This window comes from Paroedura picta, chromosome 5 (assembly GCF_049243985.1).
Source record: "Paroedura picta isolate Pp20150507F chromosome 5, Ppicta_v3.0, whole genome shotgun sequence".
In the NCBI taxonomy this organism is placed as follows: Eukaryota; Metazoa; Chordata; class Lepidosauria; order Squamata; family Gekkonidae; genus Paroedura; species Paroedura picta.
The window spans coordinates 107,025,972-107,052,790 of NC_135373.1; the positions used below are offsets into that span (position 1 = coordinate 107,025,972).

Below are 26,819 nucleotides of genomic sequence, written 5' to 3' on the forward strand. Positions count from 1 at the left end.
CTCCTCCTATCATTTTTATTTATCCAAATGAAAGGTCATCAGGACATTCTCAGTCTGTTTAAAGCACAATTAACTAAACCTGAAAAAACTACCTGTATTCCATTTAGCCTGTGCAATTTGCCACCTGGCTTTAAACGTCTCACCTCCCCAGATGAACTTATCATGCTGCTCACATGAAACAGCCTTAGGAATTATTGCACGGATGTTTCCAAGCAAACAGCATAATTTTGGGGGAACATTCATTTTAACTGCATTCATGCAGGCCACAATAGAATGACTGAGAGATTCCTGAGTATGGATCAATAATGTCTGTAATTAATTTTCCAAATTTCAGAATTCCAAAATAATTAATTAACTTTAATTAACAATTTGATAATGCTATGTCAAAAGAGCTGAACTTAGGCAACAAATTTTCTTCATGTTAAGTTTGTACCTTGGGGAAAGTTGGAAAAAGTTGAAAATTGGTATAATGCCTAATGGTCCTCAAAGCCCCTAATTATGATACTACAAAGCTTCAAGTATCAGAGTGTCTGTGCCAATCAACATAAGAACATGCTGCAATGCATGTCTAGCAAACAATATGTTCGCCAAATGGAATGAGATGCTGAGAGATGGCACAACTGCCATCTTGAATTTCAATCCCAGACAGGCAAACAGCAACTTCAGGGGGTCTTCAACAAAGTCGTGGAAGGGATTATGTTATGTCTGTGAGCATTTGGCCACTGATGCAAATGAGGGCTTCTGCCAGTCAAGGAACTAACCAGTCAAAGGAACCTTTGCTCTGTTTAGAGCCAATCAGATTTCTCTGCTTAGAGCCAATCCGATTGCTCTGTTTAGAGCCAAGCTCTACTTAGAGACGACTGGATTGCTCTGCTTAGAGCCAATCAGAGGCAGCAATGGACTGCCTGAAAGGTGCATGACTTTGCCTGTTTTTCTCTGTTCAGTATTTGGAGTTTGTTGCTGGAGTTGCTAAATAAAAAGAGCTGTTCTAAAGAATTGGAGTCTGTGTTCACTGAACCCGCAGACTTAATAGATTAAACCTTGCCTCCCCTAGGATTGCCAGCCTCTGAGTGGTAACTGGAGCTCTCTTGAAATTACAGTTGGTTTCCAGACAACAGAGATCAGCTCCCCTGGATAAAATGACTGTTTCGGAGACTAGACAGCATTTTACCCTGCTGAAGGCCCTCCCCTCCCTGAACCGCACCCTCCCCAAGGCTCTACCCCCAAATCTTCTGGAATTTCCCAACCCTGAGTGGGCAACCCATGGCCTCAGTCCAAACCAGAGCACCTCCCCCTTCCCTCTTTCAATAAAAGAAAACTGATCAGGAGATTCCTTCCCATCTCTTGCTATTTCGTTCCAATCGTTTTGGGCACGCATGATGTTCCTCTCTGAATCCCTCCTCAGCACTCTTCATTTGGAGTTAACTTAAGAGGGAAGGTAGCTGCTCAATGCTGCCTTCACAATTTACATAGGCAAACTCTGCCCACCATAAACATTCCACTTCCTGCCAGAGTCCACTTGACAAGCAGTGGCCAAGAGGTGGCTGTTCTATATTTGTAAGCACATCTTTGCTTTTAGGACTCCTATGTTTGTATCCTTCCAAGGCAAGAAAACTGACTGCAGATGGAAATGACACAAGAATGTAAGGCCAAATATTATTAACGTTTGCTCGCATGAGTGGGGAAAGACCAGCATTCTCAAAGGGCTGGCATTAGAATATTGCTCAAAACAAACCACAAGGGCTTAAGCCATAACATCCGCCCAACAGAATCCAGATGTTGAAGTGAAAGGATGCTCCAGTTCTGCGCCTTTCTTTAAACACGGATCAAAGATTTCTGTCATTTGAGCCAGAAGGGGTGGTACAGGGGTGTGTGTAAGGAAAACATCCCCAGCCCAACCCATGTCCAAACTCTGCCACAGACTAGGAGGGATCAAAGGAGGGGACTGAGCAGTCAATTATAAACAAAACCTGAAATACATGTGTACATTGTACACACAGCAGCCTGCAAACACAGTACACTGACCACGTTTTCATCATTGGAAGAAAAATCCCGATTGTGAGTGGTTTGGGGGGAAAACTGGATACCGAGGCCAGCAATATGAATGGAGATGTGTTTCAAGTAAGTTGCAACCTAACACATTTTATTGTGTGGATGGGAGAATATAAATGTTTACAATAAATGTATCATGGTAAATAGCTTCCATAACTCTGTCTGTGTCATTGATCTATGTGCTTTTATATTTGAACAAGTCCATCATGGTTGCTTTTTTTTTTAAAGTACAGGATGTAAGTAGAACAGTTCTACTTACAGCTAAGTGGTATATTACCTGCTGCAGGTAGCTGAGGTGTGGTATAGGAGGGCTGAGGTTCCATGGCAAAACATGTTTTGCCTGCAAAAGGTCCCTTGTTCAGTCGATGGCATCTCCAGTTAAAAGGGGTCCAGTAGAAGGTGATAACATAAGACTTCTACTTGGAAACCCCAGAACCCCTCTGCTTGTCGTACTTATTTACCTCGTTTTTTCATGTGCTAGGTTTTACATTTTGTACATCTGAAAACATTTGAAAGTGTCTTGCACCCTTGCTGAGTGAACTGCTTATTCTTTGGATTGCATATTGTTTTGAACCAGCAAAACACTTTGTAACAACTCCAAAGCACATGCGTGCCCAGGCATACACACCTTCTGTTGGATAGATAATTCAAGCAAGATGGGTGTACACTTCAGTGCATCTGGTGAAGTGAGCTCTTATTCACAAAAGCTTGAGCTGGCATGAATTTTGTTCATCTTTTCAAGCTGCCACCAGACTCCTTCTTTGTTCTGCTGCTACAAGCGGACCCATCTGGAACTGTTCCTTTCTTTGGCCAGCTCAGAGCTTCTGTCTCTGTTGATTTCCAGACTCAGGCCTGTTATTGCTTTCCTCAGGGAGACTTTCTCCCTCACTCAGCTGGGGGTCTCACCTTCTCCAAACTCTGAGGAATTCTTCAACCACAGCCATTAAGAAGCCATCTCCTAACTATCATCCCACTGAGGAATGTTAACATGAATTCCCCCGTGGGCATCAGAGGTGGCCTCCATCTTAAGGGGCTTCTGCATGCATGTACCAAAATGATGTATTGCATTACAAGACTGTAACTACACTGGCCTCTCAGGGATGAACTTCTTGTCTTTTCTGAGGACTAAATGAATTGGTGTAGAAAAGAGAAAAGTCTTGTGTGGTACTCGAAGGAAGTTATTTTGTTGATTGATTCAAGTTTGTCCTGGTCAAATTGTGCAACCTCCCAGTATTTTGATGTCATGGCTGTTCTTCATTAGCAAGGTTATTCGTAGTGTATGGCTTTCATTAGCTTGACTACAGCCTAGACTTAACTACAATGTAGAGTTTTTGAAATAAAGAGTTCTTTCCAAGATTTGAGTTCTCCCTGAGCATTAAGCATATTCTCAATAATCCTTCCCTCTAGCATTGCAACCATGCAAACTGATAGGTTATTACATTGGCAGCCCTCCTCATCAAGAAACCTTCCTTGTACCGGGAAAATAGAAACTCCACCAATGAATCCAAATACAGAATCATTCACCTTTTAGAGAGGTGATTTGTCCTGATTCATTCCTGCAGCTAAGTTTCTCAGTGGAACAGGCTTCCTTGGGAGGTGGTAGGCTCTCCATCTTTAGAAATTTTTAAATGGAGGCTGGATAGCCATCTGATGGAGAGGCTGATTCTGTGAAGGTTCAAGGGGGTGGCGGGTTATACTGTCAGCGATAGGGTTGTGGGTGTCCTGCATGGTGCAGGGGGTTGGACTAGATGACCCAGGAGTTCCCTTCCAACTCTATGATTCTATGATTCTAAGTTTACAAGGTCTTGAGCCTGAGAAAGGTTGCCTTTCTGCCCTTTGTACAGAGCCCACCCCCAGCAAAGTTTATATGTGAAAACACGGGGAAGATGAGGCTTGTATTTCATCAGACATGCTTTGTGATTTTTTTCAGTTGCTTCTCATATTATTTACTCACGTTAAAACTGCTCTCGAGTCCTCTTGATGGAGGCCTTGAATCGGCTTCTCATAGAGAGGGGAGGCTATTAGCTGGTTGCCATCAGATATAAACATGATCCTGATTTTATTGCAGTGATTCCAGTGCATTGAGGGCTTACCTCAGACCTCACTGGTGGTTATTCAGCTCTGGGAAGTCACAGTGGACATCAGCCATGCTGGCCCCATCCCCTCCCTCTCAATGTTGACACCATCTGAGAGCAAGAGTAACTCCAGCAGTTCTTCAGGAGTTCACCTTTGCCCAGGCAGAGAACTAGCCTTGTGGGCAACATGCAAAATGGATGCCTGGGACTCCCTAGAGAACCCTATTCCCCTCCACTGGTCTTCTCGTGGGAAAAGAAATGTTGTGCCAGATCTGTTCCCATGATGAGATTTGGAGCTAATGTGTAGACCAAGGGTAGTCAAACTGCGGCCCTCTGGACATCTGGAGGGCCGCAGTTTGACTACCCCTGGTGTAGACTGAAAAGAACGAGGAGATGTCATTGGAGCATTAGTACAAGTCTCTCAAGTATTGATTGTCTTGTAAGGCGTTTGCTACATTGGTCATTTCCAGGCATGGAAAACTCAGCTAACTCCACTTACTGCATATTTTGTTTTTGAAGGAATCTATGTACATTGAAGAAAACATTTTCAAGAAGAATGCAATATCTTTGATCTTCTCTCTCAAGGAAGAAGTTGGCGCTTTGGCGAAAGTTCTACGCATATTTGAGGTATGTATTGTACTAGATTTATGGGGAGAGGGGATTCAGTTGTCAGAAATGCAATTCTGAGGCATTCTACTGTGCTGTCAATTGATACCTGAATTATTCCAGAGAAATGAAAACCAGATACAGCAAATGTGTATGGAAAATACAGCAATCAATATGTATTAAGCATGAATTGATCCATGCATGTGTGCATGCTCACTAGAGCATCAAGTGGCTGGCTATAGGCTGGGTGCTTCAGGCTGATCCTGCGTTGAACAGGGGGTTGGACTAGGGGGTTGTACTAGTTATGGCCCCTTCCAACTCAATGGTTCTAGGACTAGAATGTTTGAATGAACCAATGCATATCAGACACCAGTGAGCATTTCATGCCTAGTGCCACTAAAAATGGCTGATGACATCACACCATTCATATTCAAATGTAGGATGTCATCATGACATGGAAGATTCTATTAAATGTTGCGCACACAGGAACAAGATCTACAGTTGCTGCTTTCAGTGGTTAGGTGCGCCTTTAGCACCATGTCTTGTCTGACTGATAGTTCCAACCACAGCCCACAGCTTTGGAGGAATGCAGTGGTTTCAATGTGATGCATATTTTGAAGTTCAGTAGGGCACCATCAAAATTTCCTAAAATAACATTGCTGTCTTCTTTAAGAATTAGGAAGGCGACAACAGACTTCCCAGTGACCCTGCCTATCTGACTATAGACACCAATCTCATTCTGAAAGCCTATACCCTGGAGCAGGGGTAGTCAAACTGCGGCCCTCCAGATGTCCGTGGACTACAATTCCCAGGAGCCCCTGCCAGCGAATGCTGGCAGGGGCTCCTGGGAATTGTAGTCCACGGACATCTGGAGGGCCACAGTTTGACTACCCCTGCCCTGGAGTGTGCAATTATTTGTTTGCACTTAAGAGTGCTATCTGTTCTCCAAATAGCTCTTTTTGGTAAGAAAAACATTATCCACAAAAAAAGCACAATAAACTGTGACCCACAGTTTGGCAGCTAGAAATAAACAGCTCGTGAATGAAACGTGAATGGGGAGGAATGCTTATAGAAAGCCGATTACTAGACATCTTTAGCTGTTTATCCATGCAGATATTCACAGTGGACTGTACACTGTCTTTTTTTTTTTGGAAAAGAGTTTGTGCATTTAATTAAAAATGTAGAATATATATTAAGAATGAGAAGAAATGTCCTTTTGCCAGTGTCAAGGAGAGCTGTCTGAAGCACAACCCTTCAAAGACAGAGGTCCTATGGCTGGGCGGGAAAGGTCCAAGCAAGGAAGCGCGCCTCCCCAACCTGGATGTTGCAGCTAGCAGTGGCCCACTTTCCCAGGAACCTAGTGGTGATTCTCGATGCCTCCCTTTCAATGGGGGCTCAGATCACGTTGGTAGTATGGCTGGCATTCTACCACCTTCACCAAGCCAAACTACTAGCACCCTCCTTGGCCCCAGAACACCTAGCCACAGTGATCCACATAACGGTCACCTCTAGACTGGACTTCTGCAACTCATGCTATACTGGCCTGCCCTTATCCTTGACCCGGAAACTATAACTAGTCCAGAATGCAGCTGCCAGGGTCCTCACAGCAACACCTTGGAGGTCCCACATCCATCCCATCCTCCAGCAGCTGCACTGGCTTCCGGTTGAATTCCAGATCAGGCTTAAGGTTTTGGTTCTCACCTCCAACCTCCTGGTGGTCCCTGGCCCCAAGGAAGCCTGCTTGACTTCAGTCAGGGCCAGAACTTTCATCATCTTGGCCCCTACCTGGTAGAATGAGCTACCAGAGGAGATCAGGGCCCTGATGGAACTTGAATAGTTCTGCAGGGCCTGCAAAGGGAAGCTCCTTCACCAGACGTTAGTTGAGGTCAATCTGAACCACCGCTTCCCACTGGCTCCCAAAGCCTCCCTCTGACAATCATTACAGAGCTGCCCAAACCGCTGGGCCTCAGTATGAGTTAATCAATGTTCTAATATTCTACCATTCTACAATGTTTGTTATTATCTTGATGTTGTTGTTACTGTTACTGCTGTTACCACATTACTACAAACTGAGTTAATTGTTCCCATTTCATGTAAACCGCCCTGAGCCTTCAGGAAGGGCAGTACATTAAATAAAGAAATAAATAAACAAACAAATAAAATTGTTTTATATATTAAAATATTTATATTCTGGTTTTTGGATAAAGTAATGGAGCTTTTTGAAGGGGTCAGCCATGGCATCTGTTTCTATTTTCCCCTCTACTTCTGCCACTTGGACTGCCTGTCAGCCAGTACAAGCAGTGAGTGGCCTTCTGGTCCTCCTGTACAGCCTATGGACTGGCTGGCATTCCATTCCTATGTGGCTTGTCTGGCTTCCAGCAGGTAAAAACAACATCCTTTCTTTGCTTGCCTGCATTCAGTGGGAGATATGCTGAAATATCTCAATGGCTCAATCTGAGTATGTGTCTCTCTCTGCCTGCATCCTAACTATCCTGCCCTCATCCATGAGATGAACTGAGCTTGCACATGGGGAGTTATGGCTGGTAGCAGCATCTGCTGTGATAGCAAAGTCTTCTTGCCTTCATGGGGACCTGGAGCTGCCAGGAATACCTGTTTGATGTTTCTTCTCACTCACTAACACGGAGTACCCACCACCTTCTACATCTCTTTCTGCCTCTCAGGATTGGGGTACACTTAGGTCAGGCACCATATCTTGCTAACCTCTCTAAAGAGCCATTACCATTTCACCACTGAGGTTCTCTCTCTCCCCACAGAGATATCAGCAGACAGGGTAGCCCTTTCACAACAGACCCTAAACATGCCACAGGATTACTGAAGTTGGGAGCTCATTAATTGTTCCACTCACATGCTGCCACCATTTATTCATATCCTATAATCTATATGGTGGTGGGAAGTGCTGTCAAGTTGTAGCCAACTTCTGGCAACCCTGTAGGATTTTTAAGGGAAGAGACATTCAAAGGCCTTTGCAGACCCTGGTATACAGACCAGGTTGACTCTGCTTAACTTCTGAAATCTGATAAGATTGGACTAGCCTGGGCAGCACAAGTCAGAGCCTCAAATATACGCATACATATATACTAAGGTGACCAGATTGTCCCCCTTTGGGAGAGACATAATGTTAAAATCTGGTCACCTTAATATATACACACACATACAGAACAAAATACTAACATTGTGTTTCTTTCCCGAGACAGGAAGGCCTCACTTCAAGAAGGACATAGATAAAATTGAAAGGGTACAGAGGAGAGCGACGAGGATGATCTGGGGCCAAGGGACCAAGCCCTATGAAGATAGGTTGAGGGACTTGGGAATGTTCAATGGGTTTAAACTACAACGATATAGGCTAGATATCAGGAAAAACATTTTCACAGTCAGAGTAGTTCAGCAGTGGAATAGGCTGCCTAAGGAGATGGTGAGCTCCCCCTCACTGGCAGTCTTCAAGCAAAGGTTGGATACACACTTTTCTTGGATGCTTTGGGCTGATCCTGCGTTGAGCAGGGCATTGGACTAGATGGCCTGTATGGCCCCTTCCAACTCTATGAGTCTATGATTCTAGGAAACCCCCAAGGTTGAACAAGGTGTTAACTTTTTTGTTTTATTTATGGTTTGAATATAACTCTGAAGAAAATAAGACAAGGTAGAATCAACAACATTTCTTTTCCCCTTGAATGTTTGAACTGTTTCCCTAGTCCAGTATCTCGGATCTTGCATTCCAAGCTGATGCTCTTCAGTTACCTAGCTTAAGCTGATCTTCCCCTCAGCTATGCTCAGACATCTTTTCCCTCTCAGCTCCCTCGCTGCCAGCTCCCAACTGCTCTTTCCCAACTGTATCTCCCAACATCCCACCAACTCTTATTGGTCACTCTTAGGGAGTGGTGGAGCCTAAACTCTCTGTCACAATCTGTAGTGATAGATTCAAGCAACACCTGGACCACCTGACAAAGCAAGCTTTGATTTTCAAAAGTTTATATCCCCCCCTCCAAATTTTGTTGTTCTTTACTAAAGAACTACTAAACTCAAATCTAGAGGTTCCAGTACAGAGCAGTACGGCTGCCTTCCTGAAACATTTTGTGATTGTGTGGTTCATAGCTTTCTTTTATTCATGCTAATGTGTTCCCAAGGAAGTTCAGAACTGTTTGTGTGGATCGGTAGAGGGATGAGCACAGCCTCTGTTCCAGCAAGTTCTGACGTAGACTACGCCTCACATTCTGCTCCCAGCATGGGCCTCCTGTTGGGTGGAAGATCTGAGTCCACTTCAGAAATGTTTCTGCCCCAGTTGGAGCCAGGAGTTCCAGCCCAGATTTTGTATTGGGTGGAATAAGCTTCTTGGTTAATAAAAAATGGTTTGTGTGACGTGGTATTTCTCTAAAGCACTTCATACAAATGTGCATGGCTTTCTGAATCCACAAAGATGACCCAGCTTTTCTGTTAGGCAAACAGAACTTCAGAACAATTGTTATCTTTTTTTTCAGTATTTGGGGTATGCTTAGCCTGACTCTTGTTTGCTTTAGTCAGTGCAACCGTTCCTGCTATATTGAAAGAGTCCCATTTGCTAAGTCGTTTGGCAGCATTAAAGTTAACATGATTTTTAGAGGGGAGTGATGTTTGTATATCAATGCAACTGCCATAGTCATTTGCTGTAGGATATCTGTTTCTGAACAGACTGGCTTAAACATTAACCCGTTTCACTTAAATGGAAAATGCCAAAAGGTATAAAGTTCCATTCGACAAAACTAAAGAGATGACATTTGGACAGAAGGGATATTGCTGAGTATTCAGTTGCCTTATGACCTAAACAGTTCCAATTTGACAATTCTTCTTTATCCTGAAAATGCATTTATTTAGAATAATTTTCTCCTGTTCTCCTTCAAAGGAGCTCAGGGTGCTGTGCATAATTCTCCCCTTTTTATTGGCACAGCAACTCTGCTGGGTAGGACAGTCTGAAAGAGGGTAACAGGCCCAAGGTCACCCAGGAAGTAGAGTGGATAGTTGAGTCTCATGCATCCTAGTCTGAGAACCTAGCCAGTAGTCTATGCTGCCTCAGCATGAAAATTCAATATTAACTACTATCTTAAGAGAACCAGCATGGTGTAGTGGTTATGAGAGTGGACTTCTAATATGGCGATCCGGGTTTGATTCCCTGCTCCTCCTCCACATGCAGCCAGCTGGGTAACCTTGGGCTCACCACAGCACTGATAGAGCTGTTCTGACCAGGCAGTAATATCAGGACTCTCTCAGCCTCACCTGCCTCACAGGGTGTCTGTTGTGGGGAGAGGAAAGAGAAGGCAACTTCTTCTTCTTCTTCTTCTTCTTCTTCTTCTTCTTCTTCTTCTTCTTCTTCTTCTTCTTCTTCTTCTCCTTCTCCTCCTCCTCCTCCTCCTCCTCCTCCTCCTCCTCCTCCTCCTCCTCCTCCTCCTCCTCCTCATCTTCATCATTTTCCCCAGGGCAAAGCTTTCTTCTGCATATGCCAGTGACATTAATTTATTTACTGCATTTATGCCCACTCCCTCTCTGCCCAAAGTAGATTACATTGTTCTTTTCCTCATAACAACCCTGTGAGGTAAATTAGGCTGAGAATGATTGGCTCAGGATCACCCAGCAAGTTTCCATAGCAGAATGGGGACTTGAACCTGGATATCCTAGATCCCAGTGCCACACTCCTTCTCCTACATTATGCTGGCTCATTTATTGTGAGATTATCCCGATTAAGCTCCTGGACATTTTTGGCTCAGAGCGTGGCATTAAATTTGACTTTGCAGTGGGGTGACACACACACAAAAAAATCCCTATTCCTTGAAGCAATAGCGGCGAGTGTACAATGCAGAAACATCTGCAAAACTTCGTATGTAAACAAAGACCAGTTTAAAAATTGTGGGGTAAACAGCAATATCGCCTGGCTTCTCGTGTATAGCTCAATGACAGTGTGAAGTAAGGCAAGATCCTAAATGTGTTGTATTTGGGTTGTAAGAATCTTCAATAATGGCCAGAACTTGGTAACACGGGATGTCCTTAATTGTTGACACATTGCAAGATCCCTATGCCAATTCAGCGACTGCATATATTTGCAAGATGCAAATTTCAGTTTTGCTGGTTGGCTAGCCTGGAGATCAAAACAGTTAAATACTGAGCTACTTTAAAACTGAGTAGGCAGCAAATCTCATGGCAACAATGAAGAAGCAAGAGGGGTTCTGCTCAGTTTATGGGGCGGGGGGGGGGGGACGGGATGGCTGTGAGATTAGAGATGCTTTAGGGAGCCTTCAAGAGTAGCGTCTCATTTCCTGGGGAAGGATTTGGGACACCCCACCAAGGATGCTGAATCTTTCAACACCTGCCGCATAAATAAGCATAGGCTTCCAACCTCAGATAACAAATGCTAAAGGCAAGTTGAATGCGGATAGATTACATCAGTTGTAATTCTATAATTAGTCACCAGGGGGAGGATTAGTACAGAAATGTAATTATAATTTGTAAAGTGCTGTAAATATTTTTGATTAAACTCTTTCATAATAATAGCAGAAGAGGCACTTGGTCACATTCTCATAATGCAACAGTCTGTGGAAAGAAATGGATATTATTAAATTTCTGCATAGTGCAGGAAGGGTGAGCTCCAAAGTGTCCTTTTAATCTTTGACGAAGCAGCAGCAGCAAACATAAAAAGAAATTGAAGTCGTACAGCAGCTTAGTGATACTTGTTTTCTAGGGATAGGCTGTAGTCATTGCTGAAGGACTGTGCAAATAGTCAAAAGCATGTGCAGCATATGTGCATAGAGACCAGTGTGATCACTCCCACCTGACGTCTGTGGATTGAGTAAGAATGGTTACAGAGGGGTTTGAGTGTTCACATGTAGGCCTTTCCATGTTATTGGGAAGACAGGCAAAATCAAGGTCCTGATGGTACATTCAGAGCCTTATAGGCATAAACTCATACATACATAAGCCTGAATGCAGACATTTGGCTGATTACCGATTCTGGAGCTCTGGTATGACCTGGCTTTCCTTTACAGTGTTCTTTTTGAACTTATGTGCATATCTTACTTTTAGACCACAGCTCCCCAATCTTTTTTAGCCTGTGGACACCACTGGAATTCTGATACAGAGCACTGGGTGCAACCTCAAAATGGCTGCCATAGGAGGTGGAGCCAAATACAAGATGGTTGCTGTGGGAGGTGGAGCTTTTACCCAAATAAGTCTCCACATGCAATAGCTATAATATGGGAAGGCATCCCCTTTGCTTCCCCTAAAAAAAACTGGCTACCTATTGGAAAATAAAACTAAAAGAGAGAAACTTTTTTCAATCCTAGGCCCTGTACAGAAAAAGCAGGAAGAAGTAATGATAAAAATGTCGGGCATCAGAACCAATCACAAAACATTAGGAAATGAGGTTTCCCATCACCTGAATAGCCTGATCTTGTCACGTCTGGGAAGCATTAGTCAGTATTTGGATGGGAGACCATCAAAGCATCCCAGGCTCTCTGCATAGAGGCAGACTAGGGCAACCCATCTCTGAAGGTCTTATTCCTTGGTGTGACTTGTCAGCAAAATAAAAGATGTCCGCATTTCAGGTAGAAGTTCACTTTAGCAGAATGCCTTTTAAAATCTTGTCTTGCATCCACACAGCGTAGCTCATTTGGAAAGTCACATGTTGGGCCAGTTTTTATGTAACTTCCCTGGTACTGTGTCAACCTCCTTTCTGGTTGCTTCCCGCTATTCTCTGGCAGCATGGAAGTGGTGTGTGAAGATTAAATGGGATAGGGAATGGATATGTTACTTTAGGGGAAGACAGAAGCACATGGCAGATGATTATAGAGTCATCCAGGCCATCCAGTTCAAGTTCCTGCTCAATGCAGGATCAGCCTAAAGCATCCATTAATATATTTTTTAAAACCCTCCAATTGCATTCCCCAATTCTATGAGAGTGGTTTGTTATGGAACTACAGGGATTATGGCCATCATTTCATTCCTGTAGCATATTACTTACTACATTTCTTCCATCATAGAACTCTAATCTACATATGAAGTCTGATTTGTCCACACGCATAGATCTGCTTGCCTGCCCTCTTTTGCCCTATGGCTTTTTGAACAATAGCAAATACTCCTTTCAGGTCTCCATTTCCGCAGCTGTATTGACCATCTGTTCCCTTGTGGGGGGTCCCCTAATCACTCACTTGCCTCTGGAACGAGCCTATGAGTTCTTGCACAAAGAGGTCATTTAGGGTCTCACCTTCTTCTCACCCTGCCATTATTCAGTGAGGTTGCCATGGCTTTACACTGGCTCAGTGATCCCTAATTTTAGGGCTTCAGCTGAAAGGTGGGCAGGAGAGGACTGTAGCATTCATCTTTGTCATTTGGGAAGGTATGATCCAGCCTACCTCTGTTACGGATGTGGCAAATCAAGGGAATGCTTACTGGCCCTTAGAAGTCCGTCTCCTTGGCCCTGTCAGCCCTATAAATCCAAAGCCTTCATTCCAGCAATGAGACCAATGGGGCCTTAAAGCAGACGATGGCTTGCCATGTCTGGTCTCCTTCATTATCTGTCTGGCTTGGAGCAATTTCAGCTTTCCCTAATGCTGGGTCCTCTCGTGATTTGTGAGCACCTAATTAAATCACAAGCACAATGCATTGTCTGTGTGCATGACGCAGACCTTTAGGGAACTAAAACAACTAGACCTCAGGGCTCAGCTAAGTGACATGCGTTCCTGGCGTGGGGGCAAAGACATTGAGGAGGGCCATCTTGACTCAGCTACAGGATCTGAATGAGCGTCTGACCTTTTCAACTTAGTGGGCTGGTGTCTGGACAAGCGAGTGCCGTTCATCTGGAGGGCCCACTGTTGAAGATGTCGGAAAGGGGATGTTCGGAAATGCTTCATGTCTCTCTCTGACAAGAAAGGCCATTTCAGATTTCTCTTTCTCTGTGAGAGAGGGTGAGATGGTCATCGGTGTTTAAAAAGCCTGCTTTTGAATTTGTTAAAGACTGCATTTCTAAAGAGTATATTTTGATAGCATTTCCAAAGAAGAGGAAGAGGAAGAAGAAGAAGAAGAAGAAGAAGAAGAAGAAGAAGAAGAAGAAGAAGAAGAAGAAGAAGAAGAAGAAGAAGAAGAAGAAGAAGACTTGGTTTTTAGATGCTGCTTTTCTCTATCCGAAGGAGTCTCAAAGCTGCTTACAATCACCTTCACATTCCTCTCCCCACAACAGACAGTGTGTGAGGTTGGTGAGTCTGAGAGATCCTGGATATTATTGCTTGGTTGGATCAGCTCTATCAGTTCTGTGGTAAGCCCAAGGTCACCCAGCTGCCTGAATGTGGGGGAGAAGCGGGAATCAAACCTGGCTCACCAGATTAGAAGTCCACACTCCTAATCACTATACCAAGCTGGCTCTCTATGTAGGCATCTCCACATTATATGGCCCTCTTCATGAGTCTTTTACTTACCTAGCAACTGTAATTATCATCAATACAATTATATTTATCCGGTTACCCCCTCTTCATCTGTAGGCAAAGGGTTCTGTGGTTTTGATCGCATACTTAGAACCAATAATTCTTTACAATGGTCATCTATATACCAAGCTAAAGTTGGCTTCTGTAGAATAAGCACAGAGTGTTGTGAAACAGGGATGGTTGCTCCCTGAAAATGGCACCCCTGAATGCTGGGTTTCCAAACAGGGAGAGAGCCCTTCAGCTCACCTGCATGCCTATTCTATCCTCATTGTAGAATGACTTTCTGTTTATTCTCTTTGCCACCCCTGGCAACCTACCTTCTAAACGGTGGCCAAGAACAGGCTTACCTGCTCCCTGGCAGTTGTCCTGACCCATCTGTCTTTACCCTCCCAGGTCCTGCAGCTCTGCCTGGTGGTAGCTACGGGCAAAAATGTGCCCCTAGTTCAGTCACGACCGCAGGAAATGGAATTGTTCATGCAAACAAGACCAATGCTTATGAAGGATTGGAAAGCCCCTGCCCAAACTGCTGGGATAGTGCACTGATTGGCAAAAGTGGAAATTTTGTGCACAGAAATGCCTTCGGAGATGATCTTGTTTGGCTGGGACTATTCTGGTTGGTCAATGAACCTTGTCACACCCAGATTTCCCGATTCACGCTCTCCTCTTGTTGTCCTTTCCATCTAGTACTACTCATAAAACTGAAATTATTTAGAAGCAAGAGAACAATGGAAAAGTTCTTCACTGTTCGTTAATGGCATAAGTAACTCTGATCAGATATAGAATATTTCAAATATCTTAAGAGTGATTTGGGTAAGATACAAAAAGGGTGTTCTGAGCTCTTTAGAAGAAGAGCAGGGTGCGTATACAAATAATTTACAAATAAATTATCCCCTAGAATTCCCATCAAGATTTGGTGGCAGGCAGGCAGGCAGGCAGGCAGGCAGGCAAGAAGGTGGCCATAATCATTTCTCCATAGCCTTGATTCTATTATTTGTCTCTCCCCTTCTGCAAAGTTCACAAAGCAATTTCACTATTTGTGTTTCTTTCACATGGGTCTTTAAGGCTTGGTGTAGTGGTGAAGAGCAGTGGCCTCTAATCTGGAGGACTGGGTTTAATTTCCCCCTCCTCCACATTCAGCCAACTGGGTGATCTTGGGACAGTTACAGTTCTCTCAGAGTTCTCTCTGCCTCACCTACCTGGGGAGAGGAAGGGTACACAATTGTAAGCTGCTTTGAAACTCCTTCGGGTAGTGAAAAGCAAGGTACAAAACCCCAGCTCTTCTCTAAATGCAAAGGGTTTTAAATGAACAAAAACAATATTTGCTGACCTGCAGGTTTCGAAATGGTCCCAATTAATAGCTTCTAAAAACTTTGGACATTGACCTGGACTCCTTGGCAAATTCTGAGAATGATGGCATATTTCGGACAACTCAAAGAGAAATTTGGGATATTGAATGCCAGTCAATTTATGCTGGTGTGGGCAGGACGTACTCCCCCCTCCCTGCTCCCTTGACCTCACTTATTCGGATTTTATGGCCCACAATTTTTCTAACCTAACAATTCCATCGTATCACAGAGCTTTTATGCTTCCCTTGGCTATGATCACAGGCAGATATAGGTTTACAGCTGCTGTTGGAATGAATCAGATCCATTTTATCATATCATTTTAGGCTGTGCCAAATACGATCAACCTTGCCAACGTCTGATTGTATCCTTGCTGCCTTCTGTTATTGTGCCAGATGAAGTTACCTGCTTTTTGTTGGCTGATAGATCTCCTGAAATTACTGAGCAGGTCACAAAGTTTTTGTCTATGGCTATGTTGTCTAGATTTAAAAGGCAAAGGCTTCTAGATAGCTTGCTGTTATTGGCCCTGTACTTATATCATTATATCTGTTTTAATTGTAAAGTCTTCTGTTCTGAAGGACACTTCTTGTAAAAAAATTTTTAATGCCATTAAAAGTTTGTATTATGTGTGTACATCTAGCCGCTTTCTAGGGCACTGTTACAATATTGACAGAATTAGCTTCTTCCTTTTAGGAAAAAGGAATAAACCTGACCCACATTGAGTCCAGACCTTCCCGGCTCAACAAAGATGACTATGAATTCTTCATAAACCTGGACAGTCGGAATATCCCTGCTCTGGAGGACATTATCAGGTCTTTGAGAGATGATATTGGGGCAAATGTTCACGAGCTTTCGCGAGAAAAGAGGAAGGATGCTGGTAAGACTCTATTGCAGAGGCTAATGTTGGCTATGTATTATTGATTTAAATTTTGCAGTCTTGTTGGGGCTTTTTCACTTAGTAAATATTTATGGGTTCTCTTGAATAGTTGCATTGCCTCAAGTGCTAAAGATCCATCTTGGGATAGTGGTTAAGAGCAGTGGCTTCTAATCTGGTGAGCCAGATTTTATTTCCTACTGTTCCATATGCAGCCAGCTAGGTGACCTTGGGCTAGTCACAGCCGTGTTAGAAGCTGTTCTCACAGAGGTCTCTCAGCCTCACCTACCTTACAGGATGGATGTTGGAGGAAGGGGAGGCAGTTGGAACTGCTTTTAGACTCCTTAGGGCAGTGTAAAGCGGGATATAAAAACCAGCTCGTCTTCACTGTAGAAGCTAGAGCACTGGATAGTAACCAAGAGAGCAGAGTTCATACCCTGCTTAAATGTGATGTTCTCCAGGAAACTTAATACAAGTAATCGCCACAGTTCAGCTAAAGGAGTGTTGTGAGGATAAAGCAGCTAAGAATTAACACAGGAGTGCAGTGCACTTTAAAGACAAAAATATTTGTCCCCTACAAACTTTTGAGAGAGGAAACATTTTCTTCAAGCATGCACACACACACACACACTTCCTCAAACAAAAGGAAATGGGAATTACAAGTCCTCACATAAGAAGAAGAGTTGGTTCTTATTTGCTGCTTTTCTCTACCCAAAGGAGTCTCAAAGGCTGAGGCTGAGAGAGCCCTGATATTACTGTTCAGTCAGAGCAGTTTTCTCAGTGCTGTGGCTTGCCCAAGGTCACCCAGCTGGCTGCATGCATGTGGGGGAGCGTGGAATCAAACCTGGCTCACCAGATTAGAAGTCTGCCCTCCTAACCACTACGCCACAAACATGGCTACCCACCTGAATCTGACTCAACACCAGGCAGCATCTTCTGCCCCAGTGTTTAACAGCTTTTAGAGGTGGTTGGCATCCATCTACCAAGTGTTGGCAAATATTTCCTTCTCATCACACTACCGGGTGGTTTAAATACGTGCTGACCTCATACATTCCAGGAGTCCATAAGAATGTAACTAAGAGCCCAGCTGGATCAGAAATGGTCCCTCTCACCCCACATCTGTTCCCCCAAGTGGCCTACCAGTAGCCTCTACAGAAGCTGTTAATCAGGGCACATTTCTCAGCCCGCTTGTTTGTTTTTTTCCAAATCCACTTGTTATAATTTCCCTATTCATTTAAGAGACCACACAAGGGTAGGACCATCATCCAAGGGAAGCCAGTCGCTTACAGCCTGCCATTTGATTTCCAAGAACCCTCTTAAAGCTAACACTTGGTTCCACATCTGCAGGGGTACCCGCCCCGCTCTTATGAATACCCACACGACTCTTCGGATAGCAGATGTGATTCTAACAGGATTTCGGTTAAGGATGGCTTTAAGTGCTTTAGGTCTGCTGCCTCGCCGTCCTTCCCGGGAGCAACTTGAAAGGGCAATAATATCTACTTGAAATAAATCCTGATAATCTCTTTATGCTTTCCTTTGTGTCCTAGCCATGCCCTGGCATGGGGGGAAAGGGAAAATATCTGGAGGAGTTAGACCCCTCCATTCAGAAAAAGGATATGTCAGGCAAAGAATGATGGCTTAGCAGGGAACCATAGGCAACCTGAAGTGGAACATTTAATTACATTTTTTTTAGTGTGGGTGGGGGACGCCTGGATTCATCTTTCTTAGCCCCTCTTCTCTACCTCTTCCCACCACAAAGTTGCTTCTATTACCCAGATTTCAAAGTATGTCCCATTGAAATCATTGGTATTTGCTCCCACGTAAGGGGCTCTTTTTGTGCATTGTGAAGTTATCTCAAGTTGGGACAAGTTTGTCCCAAAATGTTCACACGAGGTCATGTTGGGCAACAAGCCTCACGCAAAAGAGGTTTCCCATACATTGAGTAATGCGCTTTCAGTCCGCTTCACAACTGGATTGTACTGTGTGAAGCAGCAAAATCCGTTCGCTGAATTATTATTATTTATTTAATTTATACCCCACCTTCCCATGTGGCTCAGGGCAATGTGCAACTTACAACTTCCATTCATGTCAATAAGACATGGATATTAAGAACCTCAAAACAATAAATAAAAGTCACCGTGACAAAATTGCAGCATCTCAGAACTGCCAAGCCTGATAGGGGCCAAAAAAAAGAGAGGACATTCTCTGTGGGGGGTTGTCCAGGGGGGGGCATTCAATGTGGTGAGTGTGTGTTTTAACAGAACACTGGATATATTAAAAATGACTGAAAGTATTGATTCTACAAGGGAAGGTGTAGAGAGGGGAAGGTTATGAGGAAATAGCAATATGGACCTCAAAGCCTTCACAAATGACTAATGGATGGGATATCTCAGTATTATCACCGGGCTAGCTTAATACTGCCCTGTAATACCATGCAATTATGAAAACTGGCTTAAGAAACAGGGTCAGACTGGATGATATGCGAGATGTCTGTGATCAGATTTCCCGTGGATTTTTAAAGGCCAAAGACATTTAAGTGTGGACTGTCACAGTGTGGGTTGTGCCTGGAGGCCCAATTGGGGGGGGGGGGAACCCCAGCTTGGTGGTGAAATTTAATTCGGAAAAAATGTGAAGGGAGGGAAGGTTTGGGCCATCTGAAGCACCTTGGCCATGATCCACATGGAAAAATATCTTTGGGCTCACTATTGGGAGTTCTGGGGATGCAAAACCCTACATACACACCAAGACGTTTCTCTGTCAGTAAAAGAATAGGGAACAAGAGATAAATTAGTTACTTTCAACCATTCCTCTATCCTGTTTATAGCTCTGACAGCATCCAATATTTAAAGTTTGGTTATGCAAATGCTTTTAGCCTGCAGAGAACAGGAGATGTCTATGTATGTACTTACAGTGCAGGAAGAGTTGTCCACCTCCGGCAACTCCTGAGAGTATGGAATGCTGTGACATCACTTCTGGGTACACAATGGGAAGTGATGTCATGGCATTACATGCTGGCATTCCCCTACCACCTTTTTCTCCCGCTGCTCTATTGAACAACTTAAGTCTTTCTTTCATATCTCGTTGGCAGAATAAAATCAGAGTCCAGTAGCACCTTTAAGACCAACAAAGATTTATTTAAGGCATGAGCTTTCGAGTGCAAGCACTCTTCCTCAGACTATGAACTCTCTACATGACAATGGGAATATATAGCAAAAATTAATTCTGCTACATTAGTAAATTGTGTCACACATCCAAATACAGCCATATGATAATTCTTTGCCCTGATTTTATTGTGCTACTTGAGACCAACACGGCTACCATTTGAATCTCCTTGGCAGAGTAACTTTCTTGACCTGCTTATTTATTTATTTCAATCATTAATACTCTGCTTGTCTTCCCCAAACTTACATCTTTATCGTCTCCATTTTATGCTTATAACAGCTCTGTGAGGTAGGTTAGGCGGAGAGGGTGCCTGGCCCAAGAGCACCCAGCAAGTTTTCACAGCAGAGGGGGGATTTGAACGTGGGTCTGTCAGATCTCAGCCCAGACCCTTTAACCACTACCCTACACCATCTCCCCTGCTGAAACCTCTTGGGTCTGCTGGATGAGAAAGGACCAGAAAGATCTCCTGCAAAGCTGACTGGCACCTTCTATATTCGGCACACCAGTTTCTGGAACTGAAAATTCCATCCCCCGCCAAGTTGGCAGTATTTTTTGGCAAAATCAGGATCCTTTTGATTTGCCATGAAAACACAGCCTGCTTCTTTCCTAAGGCTTGTCCATTTGAGCAAGCAATAGAGCATTAGACCCCTTGGAGCTTAGAGTAAAAGAATTAAATATGATTCTATTTCTGCAGAAGGGGTGTGTGTGTGTGTAAGGGAAATGCAGACAATTTATTGCCGTTTGGAGACAAGCCGGAGGCTGAGAGTCTGTGGAGGCCTTGTTTGCTAGGATCCAGGGGCTGACAGGAGCAGTTGGCTGTGTTTAAAAAGAGCCAAACCTGTGCCCAGAAATGACAATAAATCTAAACAATCCTTGTCTTCCACCCCTCCCCGGAATGGGGCAGAACATTCTGCAGAACCTCGGGAGCCATTCTGTTTTGTTGCCCCCCATATAAATAGCTGATTAGCATCCCATTAAGCATCTGACCCCATGTGAAATTGGTCACCACTTGGGTGTCCCCTGCAGGCCCATAAAATGCCGCTGTTCCTCTGGCCGACAAATCAATATTTATTACTGATCAGCCCACATTTGCTCTGCGGTCTCACAGAGGGTCAGTGTTGCAACAGCTTGCTCTGGCCATTCATTAACGGCAGGCTGGGGAGACAGCCAGTCTGGTTAACCCGGGCAGAAGGAAGCACAGGGAAGGCCCCAATATCTCCTGTCTCAAGCAAAGGGGTAATTAGATTGTGTGCTGGTAAGAGGGCTGGCTAGGGTGGCTTGCTGAGGTTTGTCCTTAAAGCCATGGCTGCCGGGTCTGGTCAAGGGAAAATAGTGCAAGCGGAAGTTGCCTTGGGACCATTACGGTTAATTGAGCTGGATCAGATCCATGTCCAGCTCTGTATCCAGCTGCAGCTCTCCAGAGGCTGCAAAATTGAGCTTGGATTGTCAACTGGCCTGGAAAAAAATTCCAAGGCCCTTTAACAGAGCCTTAATGTGTGCAAATGGGCAGGTGACGCTTCTCATGGCATGAAGGTAAACAGCATTCCCTGGATTAATAATATCCCACAAACCATCTATTCTACAGGCAGGACATTTTCCTCCAGGTCAGCCGATAACCCTAGATCAGCGATACCCAATTCATTTTGAGTTTGTGGGATCTGTGGAATTCTGCCACACCATAAAATGGGCCCCACCATAAAATTGCTGCCATGTAACAACTGCAGTAAGAAACAAAGACAGCTACAAAATGGGTCCCAAAGTTTACCTTCACAGTCAAAAGTTTTGTGCTGTGGTGGCAACAGCTGCCAAATCAACACAAAATCCACACGTCCAAACATCAGTAGCCAATCAGAAGAACCTGTTGGTCAGAAGTTGTACCTTATGCTCTTTTATGACTGGTCCTGGACCACAAGAGAACAAATTCTGATTCTAATTCAGAATGGGCCATGCCCATTAAAAAAAAACACTTAGCAGACACAAGGAAGGTTGTTGGCAGGTGCCTGGACACCCATGAGCACCACACAGCCCCATAGTGTAGTCTGAGCCCCGGGGACTGCTCAATTTGAACCCAGGCTGCAGCAGTGATGTGCCCATAGGTAGCTCTCATGTGGCAAAAATATACCAGAAAAATGGGTTGAACTGAACACTCAGTACCAACATATCAGTATACAGGAGTCTGCCTATAAGCACACGACTATTTAAAAAAGAAATGAAGGTCAGTCATGCTGTAAGGGTGTTGAATCATAGAGTTGGAAGGGACCTCCATGAACATCGAGTCCAACCTCTTGCAGAACGGTTGCATTGACCCAACAATGTAACCATGATTCTCCTACCATGGTAAAAATCACAGCACTGGGATTTTAATAACTGCGTATGGCAAGTTCCAAATCTTCCATTCATCTCGATAGGACGTGGCATTAGTGAATCTCTGTGTGGAAAGAATCCTTTGGGCCACCGCTTCAACCCTGAGAATACACCCTTTCTTTCAGAGGTGATGCTGGAAGGGATTAGAACATGACACACACATGCCTAAACACAAAAACATCAGAGAGCGTGTGTCCGCAGACTCCACACACTTCAACCGAGAGTCAGATGTGTAATGGTTTGCTGCTGCTGCCCTCTAGTGACAAACTGTGATAGATTTCAAGGGAAATGGGGCTTGATGGAAGTCCCATGGCTTTTTAACCCCGTGCCATATGAATGAAGTTGCCAGAGGCTCCCTGCACTGTTGGTATGTGCAGAAGAAGTGCATATGACGCATATAACCCGTGCATGAAAACTTTTCTCAAATAAACAAAAGTAAAGTAATTTGTTCACGTATTGAAAGGCTGCTGTTGCATATTATTATTACCTGCCATGGAGGCTGAGGTTGTTTCCATGTGCAGGTTTTAATCCAGTCTGGCATCCAAACTGGATTGTTTTTCATGGGGGAGGGACATTCACACAACATCATCCCCTAATCATGGACATTTGCCCTCTGCTTCACTTCAAATCTTCCAACAATCTTTTATTTGCAATCTAAGGATTGCAATCTAAGAATGGTTACACCATGTGGATGGTGGGAAGGAAAGTGAGCATTTCTTAAGATCCTGCTCACAACTGTGTAATTTCCCTTTCATTTTGCCTCCTCCTGAGCCATCGTTTCACCTCTTCACACTACTGAATAGCTTCCCCCCCCCCCATTTTAAAAATATATTGCTAAATTGTTATAGCGCAAATAGCTGGGTTTTCAGTGCAATGTTTTAATTAGCAGCTTTTAATGATGTTGTATTTTTATTATTTTAAGCCACTTTGGAGAGGTAGCAGAAACATTTTCTAGGTAAATCTCTGTTGCTGTTATATGCTGATTCCCCTGAGTTCCCTCCTTTTGTTTTTTTTTTAATGCAAGTTTCCATCCATTTTTGTTGTATCCATTTCTCCTTCTAATTCTACAACGAAAAGAACTAGTTTCATTTTAAAAAATAGAAGCCGGGAATTCAGCAGAACTAGTATATCATGCCTATCATTATAATATTACATTTTTATAGTATAATAGAAATTGTTAGGATTTTTTAAGACTTAAAAAGTACTCTGGTGATGCAGGTGACTTGGGAGAGTGCACATGAAACTCCTGTGTCAGTGCACAAGCCTCTGCATTTTCATCAGAAGGTGTAAAATTTGATCTTGTGCCTCTAGATGTGGTCGTGATCATCACAACAATCATCATTCCTACCAGGAAATGTCAAAATTAAATTGAGGCAAGAAGCTTGATCATTCCCCTTCTTTTCTGCTCCCTAGTGCCATGGTTCCCAAGGACTATTCAAGAACTGGACAGATTTGCCAACCAGATTCTCAGCTACGGAGCAGAGCTGGATGCTGATCACCCAGTAAGGAAAACATAACAACAGATTAACAACAATACTTTTTGTAATTATTTGGAACTTCCTAACAAGTATATCTTACATTTCTGGTCCTCATTGAAGAAGAAGAGTAGGTTCTTATATGCCGCTTTTCTGTACCCAAAGGAGGCTCAAAGCGGCTTCCATTCGCCTTCCCTTTCCTCTCCCCACAACAGACGCCCTGTGAGGTGGGTGAGGCTGAGAGAGCCCTGATATCACTGCTCGGTCAGAACAGCTTTATCAGCGCTGTGCCGAGCCCAAGGTCACCCAGCTGGTTGCATGTGGGGAAGTGCAGAATCGAACCCAGCATGCCAGATTAGAAGTCTGCACTCCTAACCACTACACCAAACTGACACAGAGAACAATCTGAAAATTTATCACCTGGAGATAAAGGTTCTGTCACCCAGAACCTTCAAAATGGCCCCATGCTCCATGACTGGGCTGCCAACCACAGGGGAGGAGTGGAGTTCTAAAATAACCATTTATCTCCTGACTTCAGAGACCAATTCCCCTGGGGAAATGGCACCTTCAGAGGGTAGACTGTATGGTATACCATAGAATCTAGATTAAATCTTTCCCCAAAATTTCCCCTTCACAGGCATGACCTGCAAATTTCTGGGAATTTCCCACACCAGATTTATCAACCCTATTTCATGGAGGATATGAGCCACAGAGCTTGAGTTTGGTGTAGTGGTTAGGAGTGGTGGCTTCTAATTTGGCAAGGTCTATTTGATTCCCTGCTCCTCCACACGGAGCCAGCTGGGTGACCTTGGCCAGTCCTATTCCTGATAGTGCTGCTCTCACAGAGCAGCCCTGTCAGAAGATCTCTTAGCCTCACCTCCCTCACAGAGTGTCTTTTTGGGGAAGACAAAGGGAAGGGGGCTGTAAGCCACTTTGAGAAGTGGGGTATAAATACCAACTTTTCCTCTATCCCAATCTCATCAGATCTCAGAAGCTAAGCAGGGTCAGCTCTGGTTAGTATTTGGATGGGCGACCACCAAGGAAGTCCAGGGTCACCATACAGAGCAGGCATGGCAAGCCACCTCTGAACATCTCTTGTCTTGAAAGCCCTGTGAGGTCACTGTAAGTCATCTGAGACTGGACAGCTCTTTCCACCACCACAGCCTGAACATCAGAAATGGGAACTATAAAGTTACAGGAGATAACATGGGGATGTTAATTTCATTCCCCTCTCGCAATCTGAAATGTCACAGACTCAAGGAAGCACAGTTAATGAAGCAAAAGTCTTTTGAGACCCTTAAAAGATCTCTTTACTTAGATCTGTTGACTTATGGAGGCAGTTATCGGGCAGGGAAAGCTTTTGTACAAATGAGTACGTTGGCCCCATGGGTACTCAGGGACTGACAGCAACACATCCCCTCATCAAATTAGCATTTTATTTTTACATCAGAAGATTCGCTACCGCCAGTAATTATGGCTATTAATTTAACCAGCGCTGGGAGCTTGTCAATAAATCCCATGCGGTGTGGCACAAATTTGCTGCTATTACACTAATTGAGGCAGTGATTAGCCCTTCGGTAGCTTCAGTTTAATCTCAAAGGCACCATGTTTCCTGTGCGATTATTTGTCAGCGCCCTGGAAGAAAGGAAAGGGTACGGGAGACCCAACAGCTCTAGACGAAAATCAAAGCAGCCTCTGGATGTTTCTGTCAAGTGGCTGAGCTTGAAAGCAGAAACCCCTCTCCAAAACACAACCCCTCAATACATGAAAATGGAAGATGCAGCTTAGATCCAACTCCTTGTACTAATTACATAATGATCCTTTTCCTCTGTTTTTTTTTAATGGGGGGAGTGCAATTAGGGATCCATAGAATTGACATGAAATCTTTCCCCAAATTTCCCCCTTCACGGGCATCACCCCCAAATTTCTGGGAATTTCCTACACCAGAATTGGCAATCCTATTTCATGGAAAATATGGGCTACATAGCCATAGCCAAGGCTTGGTGTAGTGGTTAGGAGCTGTGGCTTTTAATCTGGCAAGCCGGGTTTGATTCCCCGCTCTCCACATGCAGCCAGCTGGGTGATCTTGCAGCTTACTTTAGATGAAGGTTGGTTCCTACATGACACTTACTGAACACTGAAAGTGCTTACCTTGACCAGGGCCTGCTTTGGAAACATTAGAACTCCCTCAGTCCCACCTATCTCACACGGTGTTTGTTGCAGTGAGAGGAAGGGAAGACAATTGTAAACATCTTTGTGACTCCTTTGGAAAGGGAAAAGCAGGGTATAAAAACCAATTCTCCTTCTTCCCCAGCTCCTCTACTAATTGGGCCTAGATGAAGCCCGCTTTGACCTTAACCTCCAACTGGACTGTCTTCTCATGTACAGAGTATCAGACCCCGGATCACTTATATTTTTCTCTCAGAAACAGTACATCCCCCCTCCCCAAGCTTCTGACACTTTGGGGCATGCTGGTATCTTTTGCTTGGAAGTGAAGTATTCTTTCAGCCATAAGGACTAGAATCCTAAAGCAGAGTATCCCTCCAAACAAACAATTATCTTTACTTAGGTCTCAGTTAGACGTGATGAGGGGGGAACTCCTGTTCCTTCTATGCCATTTTCAAGATGCCAGCTCCCTGACATTTAGGCTGTGGAAAATAGCAGTGGGTTTAGAATGGCAGAACCACGTTGAAAGCCACTTGTGATTATATCTTAGAAGAAGAGTTGGCTTTTATACCCCGCTTTTCACTTCCTGAAGGAGTCTCAAAGTAGCTTACAACTGCCTTCCCTTCCTTTCCCCACAATAGACACCTTGTGAGGTGGGTGAGGCTGAGAGGGCTCTGATAGGACTGCTGGGTCAGAATAGGGCTGTGAGGAGCCCAGGGTCACCCAGACAGCAGCATGTGGAAAAGTGGGGAATCAAACCCAGCTTTCCAGATTAGAAGCTGCCGCTCTTAACCAATACACCACAATGGCTCCCTCTGTTAGGGGCCCCTACATCTCTGGTTCTTCTGTGGTACACAAAGCAGCCTAAATGCCCCTCTAAAAGACATAGCAGTGCTTTCGCAATGGCATATGGGTTGCCTCTAGAAGCAATTGAGCCTTGTTGTAAGTCTTGCCTGTTCCCATTAAGTCCTGAAGGGGCAGGCCTGAGAGAGAAGCTTGAAGACTTCTTGGAATATTTTCCTCTTGGTTTGTCCTGTTTGTCCAAAGCAATGCATTTTCTAATATGTTTCCAGGGTTTCAAAGATCCAGTCTACCGGGCCAGAAGAAAGGAATTTGCAGATATAGCCTACAACTATAGACAGTGAGTATGCAAAAATAATGAACAGGGAATGAAAGGTATTTCAAACCCAGCATTTTCTGCACTATGGAGCTGTTGCTGCCAGGGGATTCATTACTGGGATAATGTA

At 44.1% G+C, this 26,819-nt stretch overlaps 1 protein-coding gene across 1 annotated transcript in view; it reads left to right on the plus strand.

Moving 5' to 3' along the window:
• The first annotated feature begins 1,970 nt into the window (after positions 1-1,970).
• Positions 1,971-26,819, plus strand: part of PAH (phenylalanine hydroxylase) — a 44,841-nt gene continuing 19,992 nt past the window's right edge. The window contains exons 1-5 of the mRNA XM_077339752.1: positions 1,971-2,121; positions 4,647-4,754; positions 16,225-16,408; positions 23,345-23,433; positions 26,646-26,713. Coding sequence (XP_077195867.1) covers positions 2,101-2,121; positions 4,647-4,754; positions 16,225-16,408; positions 23,345-23,433; positions 26,646-26,713 — 470 coding nt within the window. The 5' untranslated portion in view covers positions 1,971-2,100. The remainder of the gene's footprint in view (positions 2,122-4,646; positions 4,755-16,224; positions 16,409-23,344; positions 23,434-26,645; positions 26,714-26,819) is intronic.